The sequence below is a fragment of the Anolis sagrei genome, chromosome 8, assembly GCF_037176765.1.
Source record: "Anolis sagrei isolate rAnoSag1 chromosome 8, rAnoSag1.mat, whole genome shotgun sequence".
Classification (NCBI taxonomy): Eukaryota; Metazoa; Chordata; class Lepidosauria; order Squamata; family Dactyloidae; genus Anolis; species Anolis sagrei.
In genome coordinates this window covers 3,807,952-3,821,445 of record NC_090028.1, presented here as the reverse complement: position 1 = coordinate 3,821,445, position 13,494 = coordinate 3,807,952, and the positions used below count along the sequence as shown (strand labels likewise).

Genomic DNA, 13,494 nt, shown 5'->3' with positions numbered 1-13,494 from the left:
CCTAGCTCCTTCAAGGTCAATCCAGTCCCTTCAAGGATGCCATCCATCCACCTTGCTCTTGGATGGCCCCTCTTCCTTTTTCCTTCCATTTTCCCCAGCATCATTGTCTTCTCTAACCTTTCCTGTCTTTTCATGACGTGGCCAAAGGACTTCATCTTGGTCTCTCATCTCCTTTCGTTTCGAGGCCACTCTCAGAAATTTCCTCTAGCACCACAGATCAAAAGCATCTCTCTTCCTTTGCTCAGTCTTCCTTCTGGGCCAGCTCTCACATCCGTAGGTGACTATGGGGAATACCATGGCTTGGACTAGGCAATGGATCTTTGTGGCCAGTCTGATGTCTCTGCTCTTTACTATTGTATCGAGACTGGACATTGCTCTCCTCCCAAGAAGGAAGCGTCTTCTGATTTCCTGGCCACAGTCTGCATCTGCACTCATCTTTGCGCCTAGAAATACAAACCCTGTCACGGCCTCCACGTTTTCTCCCTCTATTTCCCAGTTGTCAATCACTCTTGTTGCCATAATTTTGGTTCTTTTGATGTTTAGCTGCAACCCGGCTTTTGCGCTTTCTTCTTTCACCTTGATTAGAAGGCTCCTCAGCTCTTCCTCGCTTTCGGCCATCAGAGTGGTGTCATCTGCATATCTGAGGTTGTTAATGTTTCTTCCAGCCATTTTCATAATAAAGTGTTTTAAAAATAATTAAAATTATATAAATTAATGTGTAGGTGCAACTATGCAAGCATGAGTATTGAGTTATTAAATGTAATAATAATAATAATAATAATAAAGTGTCTAAAAATAATTATAATTTTAATAATGAATGTGTAGGTGCAATTATGCAAGCATGAGTATTGTGCTATTAATATTATTAATAATAATAATAATAGATGGGAAAGGCAGAGACAAAATGCAAGGAACTCAGCCGACTAAGTAAACAAAACAACTCTGGGCCCGCCCCCTCAATTCGCTCGCTTATTGGGTACAATATAGCGAAGCGACGAGATTCATTGGGTGTCGCGAGCTGTCAATCTCCCAGTCCGAATCCTCGGATTGGACCCGGCGCCAGGAGCCCTGGCTCCTCATTGGTGGAGGCAGCTGTCAATCGCGTCCCCCGTGAGGTAATTCGAAGCCCGATTGGCTGGAGCCCGGTTTCGCAACCGCGCAGGCGAAAGAGCGAGGAAAAGCAGGGAGGAAGCGGCGGCGGCAGTTCCTACGGAGGGAAAGGTAAGGAAGGGGCGAAGGAGGCCGCCGAGGGGTGGAGTGGCCCGTCCTGGTGGGGGAACCGTCTCCGGAAGTCCCGGGGAAAGCGGGATGACTGCTCGTTCTCCTGAAAGGCAGAAAGAGAGAGAGAAAACAACAAAAACCCTTCTGCGCATGCGCACACCCGTTTCGAGGCCAGCGAGAGAAGGGAGTCCTCACGCTGCGCACGCGCAAAGGGGGAGGGAGGGGGAGTTGGGTCGCCTTTGCGCGTGCGCATAGGCGACCCAACTCCCCCTCCCTCCCCCTTTGCGCGTGCGCACTGGAGGGAAGCTGCTTTCTCGCGTCACCTTCGGGTCTGCGCCTGCGCAGAAGGGAAGATGATGCAATCTTGGAGACACTTTCAGAGGTAATGCGGGTGACGTCATGGTAATGGCGCTGAAGGAAACAGCAGGCTGGGCAAGGAAGGAAGGAAGGAAGGAGAAGGGCCAAAACAAGAGGAGGAAAGACAGCCTGAGGGTGCTTTAGAATGGGGGATCTGGAATGTCACTTAAATGGTATTCCTTCTTTGGTTTTGCTCCATCATATAAGCAAGATTTTATATATTAATATATTACAATAATATATAATACTATAATATATAATAATAATATAATTATAATAATATATAATTTTAATAATATATAATACTATATAATATTGTATTCCTATATTATACTATATTATATTCCTATATTTTTAATTATACGACTCTGGCCCTGTTTACCTCTCCGAACGTATTCTCCCCTATGAACCATCAAGATTACTAAGATCGTCTGGAGAGGCCCTGCTCTCGGTCCCACCGGCCTCACAAGCGCGTCTGGTGGGGACGAGGGACAGGGCCTTCTTGGTGGTGGCCCCTCGACTCTGGAACTCTCTCCCACTGGAGATCAGAACCGCCCCTTCTATCCTGACATTTAGGAAACAGGTGAAGACTTGGCTATGGAGACAGGCATTCGACGAGTGAGCCAACACCCTGAGATATGGATGGAGGACGATGAACAACGATTTTAGTGTGACGACTGGCCATTATAGTTATTGATTGTAATTTCTGTTTTAATGTTTTATTGTAATATGAATTATGTTTTATTGATTGTATGTGATATTATGGTTGGAAACTGGTCTGAGTACCTCAAGAGAGGTGAGAAGGCCGGTATATAAAACTTTTAAATAAATAAAGAAATAAATATGATATATTAATTATATTATATTATTAATTATATATATTAATTATTATATTATTTTATTACATTAACTTATTGTATCAATATATTATAATATAATATATTAATACAATGATATAATAATAATAATCTATATAAATAAAAATGTAACGTTCGTTTGTGGGACTAACATAACTCAAAAACCACTGAACGAATTGACACGAAGTTTGGACACAATACTCCTATATTATACTAATACATTATATTAATTGTTATATTAATTTATTACATTAACTTATTGTATCAATATATTATATTAATATAATATATTAATACAGTGATATACTAATAATAAGCTATATAAATAAAAATGTAATGTTCGTTTGTGGGATTAACATAACTCAGAAACCACGAAATTTGGACACAATACTCCTATATTATACTAATACATTATGTTAATTATTATATTAATTTATTACATTAACTTATTGTATCAATATTAATATATATATTAATATATATTAATACAATGAATATTAGTATAATATACCAATACAATGATATACTAATAATAATCTGTATAAATAAAAATGTAATGTTCATTTGTGGGATTAACATAACTCAAAAACTACTGGACGAATTGACACGAAATTTGGACACAATACACCTAACAGTCCATCCCCCCTAAACACACACACTCACACACAAAGCCCCAGTGGAACAGACTTAAAAACCAAAAAAATGCACCATATATACATACACTCATATACATATACACATGCACGCATTGTACACACATATGCACAAACACACAAATATACACACACATATATATACATATACACATGTGCACATATATACATATACACATGCATACATACATATATACGTATACACATACACATGTACACAAATATACATACATGCATACACACATACACACAAATATGCTTATAGACAAGCATACACATAGACACAATATGCATGTACACATATAAAACACAAATACACAAATATATATACACGCATAAACACATATATACACACACATAAACACATATATACACACACAAACACATATATACACACACATAAACACATATATACACACACATAAACACATATACACACACACAGAACACATATACACAGACATTTTGGATGCCACTGTGTTTCCAACAACAACAATAATAATAATAATAATAATAATAATTTGGGCTTCATACCAAATTACAATTCCCAGCATTCCATAGCATTAGGCCATGGAAGCTAAAATGATGTCAAACTGCACTCATTCTACAGTGCAGATGCACTTTTATACCTATACATAGTTTGCCCCAAATCTCCCCTTTAGTTTCAGGTTTATTCTCATTCCAAACAAGCTTGTGCTTCTATTTCCTTTTTGACAGGGAGTTGGCAAGCAGTATTAACTGGAATACCTTGGGGTATAGAAATTAAAATTGGCACAATAACAACTATTATACATACATACGTGTGTGTGTGTGTGTATATATATAGGGGGATTCGTGGATCTTGCCAGAGCTTTTGAAAGTTCTTTCTCTCAACCCCGTTAAATACTGATTTCTGCAAATGTTTTTGATAACTGTGAAAGGCTGTAATGATGTGTATTACAGGTTTGTGCTATCAAGCATCAAACATCAGCAACACTATATGGAAATAGATACAGTTGAAAATAAGTGCAGAGCAATGTTTAAGTGTAAATAAATGTTTAGATTTTTAAAACAGTGCAAGTTCATGGTCCCTCAGACACCCTCAGGTGGTTCTTGTTGTGTGCTTTCGAGTCATTTCAGACACAGGGCAACCTTAAGACAACCCTCTCACAGAGTGTTCTTGGCAAGTTTGATTCTTCTTCTGAGGCTGAGAGAGTGGAACTTACCTAAAGTCACCCAGAGGGTACAGAGCCACAGTCACAGGTTCAAACCACTACACCACATTTTCTCGTTTTACTACCTCCTCTTCTTTTTCCCTTTTTATTTTTACGACCCCATTCCTTTATGAGTTTCTCCTTCACAAACAATCTGCTCCATCTATGTCTCACCCTGATTTTAGTATTTTCAGTATTTTAGTTTTTAATCTTACACATGCGGCCCGTTCATTGTTATTTTATTGTGTATGATTTTGTTTTATCATCTTTTGTACTTATATGTTGTATGTATTTTACTGTGTTGTTATTGTGTTTTGGTGTTATTTTATTGTAATATGCTGTTGGGCTTGCCTCATGTAAGCCGCCCCGAGTCCCCATTGGGGAGATGGTGGCGGGGTATTAAATAAAGATTATTATTATTATTATTATTATTATTATTATTATTGAGTGAGACATACTTTATCTCATCCCTAATTGAAGATTTACCTCATTGTTTATCCCAACTGAGTCTTCCACTAGACCAGTGGTTCTCAACCTGGGGTCCCCAGATGTTTTTGGACTTCCCCCGAACATGGAGGTAGCTTGAGTTCCCAGCAGTGGCCTCATCTGGCTGCACCCTATGTACCATTTAAATGACCTCCAAAGTCTGGGCTTTATTGTGGGAAATTTTCTTGACTTCTTCAGCTGCTACTGCCAAATAAATGTGGCTGCGATGTCCCAAACAGTTGCTTATGAGGCTGCCACTTAAGTCAGTGGTTCTCAACCTGTGGGTCCCCAGATATTTTGTCCCTCAACTCCCAGAAATCCTAACAGCTGGTAAACTGGCTGGGATTCCTGGGAGTTGTAGGCCAAAACACCTGGGGACCCACAGGTTGAGAACCACTGTACTAGACACACCATGTTATTTATCTATCTCACCCAGGGATTTTATAATTTTATCTTTTACATTTGGCCCAGCTTGCTTTGTTTAATTCCTTTATCATTTTATATACGTGTAATTATGTTTTTGTTTTTATTTTATTGTATTACTTTGTTATTATTTAGTATTTTATTTGATCGTATTGTCTGTTGTATATTTTATTTTGCCTTATTGTTATTCTTGGGCTTGGCCTCATGTTAGCTGCCCTGAGTCCCTTCGAGGAGATGGTGGCAAGGAATAAATAAATTATTATTATTATTATTATTATTATTATTTCTTCTCTTCCTTCCCTCCCCGTTTTCTACCCACTTTTCATTCTTCCTTTTCTCCTTCCCTCTCTTTTCTCCTACTTCTATTTCTTTCTTTCTCTCCCCCTCCTTCCTCCAATGTTACTGTCTGTTGTATGTATTTTATTTTGCCTTATTGTAATTCTTGGTCTTGGCCTCATGTTAGCTGCCCTGAGTCCCTTCGGGGAGATGGTGGCAAGGAATAAATTATTATTATTATTATTATTATTATTTCTTCTCCTCCATCCCTCCCCGTTTCCTACTCACTTTTCATTCTTCCTTTTCTCCTTCCCTTTCTTTTCTCCTACATCTTTTTCTTTCTTTCTTTCCCCCTCCTTCCTCCTCCTGTTTGGGAGGCCACAAGAATGGGGTGGAGAAGGATTATCTACATCTTGGGGGAAAATAGAGCGAGGAAAGGAAAGTTAAGGCGCAAGAAGGGGGTACAGAAGATCCGCCAAATTACTTATAGCAGTATTGGTTCCTTCTAACCTTGGAGCTTTCACTGTTCTCCAGACAGTCCTTATGGGTCTGCTACCATGCCAACCAGTCTTTCACCATTATAACATCTCATTTCATGTGGGAATAAGGTTGGAACCATGCAGCCTGTTTGCTCAGGCATAGCATTGTCTGGGGATAGGCTTCCACTTATTTTACCTATTTTAATTCATGTTTGTATGTATAATCCTTCTTGTGGGAAACATAATCTTTATTAGATCTACGGCATTTTTTACAACATTTTGAGTATTATTTCAGATTTTCCAAAACTGCAAAAATTGTCTAGCCCAGTAATACCACCTTGCCCATTGCACATTCTTAAAATGCTAGACATTTTATATTCAAAGCAGCGAATGTTTGTCTGGCAGATTACGAAATGGCTTGAGATAAATATATGAAAAATATTGTACAAAGGGTATTGTGTCTGGAAGGGCTACATCTAGAACAGCAGGTCTCCACTACTTGTCCCTCATTATTATATTAAAATAAAATTGTATTTTAAACCATTGAGCAGTTTGAGGAATTTTGCTGGTTCTTCAGTCTCAAATACCTGATAATTACCACAGTTGGGTTGTATTTGAATTACGGAGGTGGAATTGACTACAAATGACTGGCAAATCTGAGCTACTGAAATCTGTAAACTGGGCAAGTTAATCCACTGATTTCTAGAGGAAAAGGGACACATAGGTGGGTCCTGCTTCTCTTTGTTTACCTTCTTCCCCACCATTTGTTTCCAAGCCTAACTCCAGGGCTAAACAGAAGCCCATCAGGTATTTGGAAACACTGGTCTGCTGGTCAATATTTTTTCCCCGTGTCAGGAGCGACTTGAGAAATTGCAAGTCGCGTCTGGTGTGAGAGAATTGACAGTCTGCAAGGACATTGCCCAGGGGATGCCTGGATGTGTTACCATTCTGTGGGTGGCTTCTATCATGTGCCCACATGGGAAGCTGGAGTTGATGGATGAGAGCTCACCCTGCTCCCCGGATTCGAACCAGCAACCTTTCGGTCAGCAGTCCTGCCGGCACAATGGTTTAACCCAGGGGTCCTCAAACTTTTAAACAGAGGGCCAGGTCACAGTGCCTCAAACTGTTGGAGGGCTGGATTACAATTTGAAAGAACCCATGAATGAATTCCTATGCACATATCTTATTTGTAGTGCAAAAAACACTTTAAAACAATACAATAATTAAAATGAAGAACAATTTTAACAAAAATAAACTTAATAGTATTTCAGTGGGAAGTGTGAGCCTGCTTTTGGCTGATTTGAGAAACTGCAAGTCGCTTCTGGTTTGAGAGAATTGGCCGTCTGCAAGGACGTTGCCCAGGGGACGCCCAGATGATTTGATGTTTTTATCATCCTTGTGGGAGGCTTCTCTCATGTCCCTGCGTGAGGAGCTTGAACTGATAGAGGGAGCTCATCCTCCTCTCCCCAGATTCGAACCTGCGAACGGTGGGTCTTCAGTCCTTCCGGCAGCCAATAGTGAAAGGACCAAGGCAGAGACATCTCCAGCTCATCCCCTGTTTGGGTATCAGCCAGCATGCCAACGACTTAAATCTAGACATAGTTTTCTAAGATCTACAGAGACACTCGCTGGAACACCTCAGCAAGCAAGAGTCCAAAAGTGGCAGGCTCAAACCCAGCACCTCAACCAATGGCTGATACCAAATGAGAGACTCCCTCCTGGGCACACAGAAGACGGGGCGACTTGGAAGGCATTGAACAGACTGCGCACTGGCACCACAAGATGCAGAGCCAACCTTCAGAAATGGGGCTACAAAGTAGAATCCTCGACATGCGAGTGTGGAGAAGAGCAAACCACTGACCACCTGCTGCAATGCAACCTGAGCCCTGCCACATGCACAATGGAGGACCTTCTTGCAGCAACACCGGAAGCACTCCAAGTGGCCAGATACTGGTCAAAGGACATTTAACCAGCTACCAAACTCACAAGTTGTGTATTTTTCTGTTTGTTTGCTTTGTTCTGTTAGACTGGTTGTTCTGACACGACAAATAAATAGTCCTTCCGGCACATGGGTTTGACCCACTGTGCCACCGGGGGCTCCGCTTTTTGCTGATGAGATAGGAATGTTGTTGTTGTTGTTGTTGTTGTTGTTGTTGTTGTTGTGTGCTTTCGTTTCAGACTTAGGTTGACCCTGAGTGAGGGCCGGGCAAATGACCTTGGAGGGCCGTATCCGGCCCCCGGGCCTAGTTTGAGGTCCCTTGGTTTAACCCATTGCGCCACCAGGGGCTCCTACTGGTCAAGATGTTTGATCTTGACCTCTCAACAGCAATTTTTCAGATAATCACTATATTTCTCTGGAGGATGCTGGCACATAATCTCTCCCTGTCCTTCTGGCTATCTCTTGACCTCTTCTGTGCTGATTTATGACCTTGGGAACCAGTATGACGTAATGGCTTACGCATTGGACTGTTTTTTTTGTTTACATCTCCACTCAGCGTTGGAAACCCGCTGGGTGAACTTGGGCAAGTCACACACTCTCAGCTTCAGAGGACGGCAAAGGCAAACCTCTTTTGAATAAATTCTGGATTTGCAAGCTCAGGTGTATATTTTTTTAGAAGCTGGTGATGGGCCCAGTATTTATTTATCGTGCCATCCGCAACCAGAACATTGTATTACATTTCTAACAGAACAAAACAAACAAACAGATAAAAAAAAACCCACAAATTTTGCAAACTTGGTAGCTGATTAAATGTCCTTTGACCAGTATCTGGCCACTTGGAGTGCCTCTGGTGTTGCCGCAAGAAGGTCCTCCCTTGTGCATGTGGCTGGGCTCAGGGTGCATCGCAGCAGGTGGTCAGTGGTTTGCTCTTCTCCACACTTGCATGTCGTGGATTCAACTTTGTAGCCCTATTTCTTAAGATTGGCTCTGCATCTCGTCGTGCCAGAGCGCAGTCTGTTCAGCGCCTTCCAAGTCGCCCAGTGTTCTGTGTGCCCAGGGGGGAGTCTCTCATCTGGTATCACCCACGGATTGAGGTGCTGGGTTTGAGCCTGCCACTTTTGAACTCTTGCTTGTTGAGGTGTTCCAGCGAGTGTCTCTGTAGATCTAAGAAAGCTATGTCTTGATTTAAGTCATTGACGTGCTGGCTGATACCCAAACAGGGGATGAGCTGGAGATGTCCCTGCCTTGGTCCTTTCACTATTGGCTGCAACTTCCCGGCGGATGTCAGGTGGTGCAATACCGGCTAAGCAGTGTCATTTCTCTAGTGGTGTGGGGCGCAGACACCCTGTGATAATGCGGCATGTCTCATTAAGAGCCACATCCACTGTTTAATGTGGTGAGATGTGTTCCACACTGGGCATGCGTACACAGCAGCAGAGTAGCATAGCGCAAGGGCAGATGTCTTCACTGTGTCTGGTTGTGATCCCCAGGTTGTGCCAGTCAGCTTTCGTATGATATTGTTTCTAGCACTCACTTTTTGCTTGATGTTCAGTCAGTGCTTCTTGTAGGTAAGAGAACGGTCCAGAGTGACTCCCAGGTATTTGGGTGCGCTGCAATGCTCCAGTGGGATTCTTTCCCAGGTAATCCTCAGAGCTCGGGATGCTTGTCTGTTCTTAAGGTGAAAGGCACATGTCTGTGTTTTAGATGGATTAGGGATCAGTTGGTTTGTAATGGGCTCAGTAGGAGGTGCAAGAAAAGCTTCCTCTCCCCTTATATGTGTAGCCTGTTTGCATTCATTTTGCTTCCTGTGTTAGCACAAACTGGGAGAAACTTGAAATGTTTGGTTTATGATGCCTTTCACAAGCTAGAGCAAGCATGGGCAAACTTTGGCCCTCCAGGTGTTTTGGACTTCAACTCCCACAATTCCTAACAGCCGGTAGGCTGTTAGGAATTGTGGGAGTTGAAGTCCAAAACACCTGGAGGGCCAAAGTTTGCCTATTCCTGAGCTAGAGTATGTAAGCCAAGGACTAACTGCATGAACACATAGTATGTAAATGATTCTGTGCTAACTAGAACATAGTATGTTAATGATTCTGTGCTATTGCCTCTGAGTATTACTTTTCTTTTTAATTTTGAGGTGCCTGATATTTTTCATGTTATGCATTGGGCACTGAGTAGTTGTATTAGTATCTCTTGGTTGTTGGTGATGAGGTGTTGTAGCTATTTTAGGTACGTGTCAGTCTCAGAATTTGGAACATGAAGATCTCCCTTTTCACACTCTGCAGAGTCAATAGTTATGTTCATGAAGCTCTTATGCTAAATTCTAGTTGGAAAGCTTAAGAGAGCAAAAGTTAGACAGAAAGACCAATTGCCAAGACAAAGTTGTGAAATTGGAAGCATTTCAGACATGGCTAGACAGCCATTCACTTGGGATGCCTTTGTGATAGCTGAATATAGCCAGGCATGTGGCAGAGAGGTTGCCTAAGGATGAGGTGACAAGAGGAAGCAAATGGCTATAAAGATGGCTTGGCAGTGGCTTAGAAATAAATTGTATTAATCACAGATAAGCTAGCGACAAAACTCTTTCATGGGAAGGAGGCTATTAGATTCTGAAACTCATTCTTTAGTACAATTCTGTGTGCACAAATACATGCCAGTCAAACTATCTGTGCTGCTAAAATAATCCAATAATCCAGCTAATTTTGAACCCGAAATTTTATTGAGATTTGCAGATCTGAGTGCCCGATCTGAATAATTTTACCACAAAACACTCGGAAAACGTATTGACTCGAGTATAAGCCAAGGGTGGGAAATTTAGCGGGTACTGGTCAATTTCAAAATAAAAACAACCCCCCCCCCAAAATTAGGAGCCCCTGGTAGTGCAGGGGGTTAAAATGCTGAGTTGTTAATCTTGCTGATCAAAAGGTCGTAGGTTTCAATCCGGGGAGTGGGGTGAGCTCCCGCTATTAGCCCCAGCTTCTGCCAAGCTAGCAGTTCAAAAACATGCAAATGTGAGTAGATCAATAGGTACTGCTCCAGGAAGAAGAAGGAGGAGGAGGAGGAGTTGGAGTTAAAGTTGTTCTTTATTTTTCTACCCCGCCTCCATCTCCCCGAAGGGACTCAGGCCGCCTCACATGGGGCCCAAGCCCAAGGCAGAATACAATTAAAAACAAAGGTAACGGCAGTCCATGCAGTCATGCTAGCCACATGTCCTTAGAGGTGTCTACGGAGAGCGCCGACTCTTTGGCTTAGAAATGGAGATGAGCAACAGAGTCAGACATGACTGGACTTAATGTCAGGGAAAAACCTATAATAATAATAATAATAATAATAATAATAATAATAATAATAATAATCTTTATTTGTACCCTGCCACCATCTCCCCAAAGGGGACTCGGAGCGGCTTACATGGGGCCAAGCCCGTACAAAAATTACAATATAACAATACAAATTACAATCAAATAAACAACATAACAGTAAAATATAAAACATCAAAGCATATAAAACAATATACACAAAACATAAGAACTAAGCATAATGGCAGACAAACAAAGGGCGGGCCGCATGTACATAAAATGATTTAAAACTCCGGGTGAGATAAGGGGGGAGAACTAATTGTAAGGGTGAACTCATAGAGAGATAGGAAATTAAGCCAACCTTCGTGTGTGTGTGGGGGACTTTACCTACGAATAAAATTACATTAATTGAAGCATCAGTAGGTTAAATGTTTTAAAATATTTACATAAACCTAATTCAGAGCCCCCTGTGCCGGCAGGACTGAAGACTGACAAGTTGCAGGTTCGAATCCGGGGAGAGCACGGATGAGCTCCCTCTATCAGCTCCAGCTCCTCATGCAGGGACATGAGAAAAACCTCCCACAAGGATGGTAAAGCATCAAAAACATCCAGGTGTCCCCTGGGCAACGTCCTTGCAGACAGCCAATTCTCTCCCATCAGAAGCAACATTCAGTTTCTCAAGTTGCTCCTGACACGAATAAAATAAATAAACCTAATTTAAGATAAGACTGTCCAACTCTGATTAAACCATTTTTCTAACCTTCTTCACTATCAATGTGCTTACGTATCCTTCCAATAATTCCCATAATTTATTTTAACTATGCATCTTAGGGAAATGCTGTGTGTATATGAATAAGGAATAGTGGGAAAGACTGGCTTGGGAAGGGGGTGGGCAAAAAGGACTGGAAATGTGAAAAAGTTGGAATGGGAAGGGGGTGGTTGAAAAAGTAGGAAAATGAAGTGGGAAAGGGGTAGCTGGAAAAGTAGGATGGGATGGGAAGGGTGCAGGTGGGGAAGGGGGAATGATTTAGATGTGAAAGAGGGTGGGGGGGGGGTTGGAGATGGGAAAAGGTTGGGATGAGAAGGGGGGACTGGAAAAGTGGGAAAGACCCAGCGAGAGGGCACATGAGAGAGGACAGGAAGGTGCGCAACCTTTCCTCTTGGCTCAGCGACCCAGGTGAGGGTCCTGGTGGGAAGTTGTGGGGCTAAAAGAAGGACACACACACACACACACACACACTATATGTATGTATGTGTGTATAGTATAGTATATATATTATATTGTTCTCCAACTCAATCCTGTCCATGCCTGCTCAGAAATAAATCCTATTCTGTTATTGCCTGTGCAGATATTAGAGTGAAACAAGAATGGATAGATGTGGCATTGTACATGTTAAACAAGCAAATGTGTTTTTATTTCTAGGTTCACCTACTATTAATCCCCGTGAATTCCGGAAGCATCCTGGAAATCCAGAGCACCTCAGTTTCTCTTAGAAATCCTATTGTTGGTTTAAAGAAGAGCCTGTCCAAATGAGCAAGACATCACAGGAGAACACGACTGCAGAGACCAACGGCGTGAGTGTCATCTTCACCCAGGCGCACACCAGTGGGTTGCAGCAGGTCCCTCAGCTGGTGCCCGTCAGTCCCGGAGGTGGAGGCAAGGCTTCACCTCCCAGCAAGCAGGGCAAGAAGGGTTCCGCCATTGATCGGGGCAGCGATGAGTACCGCCAGCGCAGGGAGCGCAACAACATAGCGGTGAAGAAGAGCCGCCTGAAGAGCAAGCAGAAGGCCCAAGACACCCTGCAGAGGGTCAACCAGCTCAAAGAAGAAAATGAACGCTTGGAGGCCAAAATCAAGCTCCTGACGAAGGAGTTGAGCGTCCTCAAAGACTTGTTTCTTGAACACGCTCACAACTTCACAGACAGTGTGCCGCCTCTTGGCACGGAAAGCCCTGTCACAAACTCAGATGGCTCAGGGCAGTAGATACACTCCTTCCACCTCATGGACAGAATGGTATGGAAACGGCGTCCTATATGCAAGTCAAACGCAGCCGGAGAGAAGATCATTTCCCAACTTTGTAACAGCGGTCATTTGGTGTGCGTGCGTGGGTTTTTAAAAATTGTAGGCTTAACACTGAAGGGTTGATGATGCAGGTAAACTGCACGGCAGGCTTTTTCTTTCCAAGGATTTGTTTTGAACTGTGTGTTAATGCATTTTCTAGTCTGGCATTTTTGACTTAAGACAGATGTTTGGATAAGCATCCCCATCAGTTTTTTTTTTTTTTTGTCAATAAAGCAAGGGATGCTCCATTGTA

General features: G+C 42.2%; 1 protein-coding gene across 3 annotated transcripts; it reads left to right on the top strand.

The window, feature by feature from the left end:
* Nucleotides 1–1,120: 1,120 nt before the first annotated feature.
* On the top strand, nt 1,121–13,494 carry CEBPG (CCAAT enhancer binding protein gamma). Of its 3 annotated transcripts, none has more exons than XM_060787985.2 (2): nt 1,121–1,221; nt 12,604–13,494. In XM_060787985.2, the coding sequence occupies exon 2, from the start codon at nt 12,711–12,713 to the stop codon at nt 13,161–13,163; it is 453 nt and encodes a 150-aa protein (XP_060643968.1). In that variant the 5' UTR covers nt 1,121–1,221; nt 12,604–12,710; the 3' UTR covers nt 13,164–13,494. The 3 variants fall into 3 exon arrangements, with proteins under 3 accessions (XP_060643968.1, XP_067327062.1, XP_060643969.1); XM_067470961.1 differs by lacking the exon at nt 1,121–1,221 and adding an exon at nt 1,542–1,603; XM_060787986.2 differs by lacking the exon at nt 1,121–1,221 and adding an exon at nt 1,612–1,751.

What these genes read in the sequence shown, in the direction of transcription:
- CEBPG (XM_060787985.2), top strand. Translation starts at nt 12,711, where the DNA reads ATGAGCAAGACATCACAGGAGAACACGACTGCAGAGACCAACGGCGTG.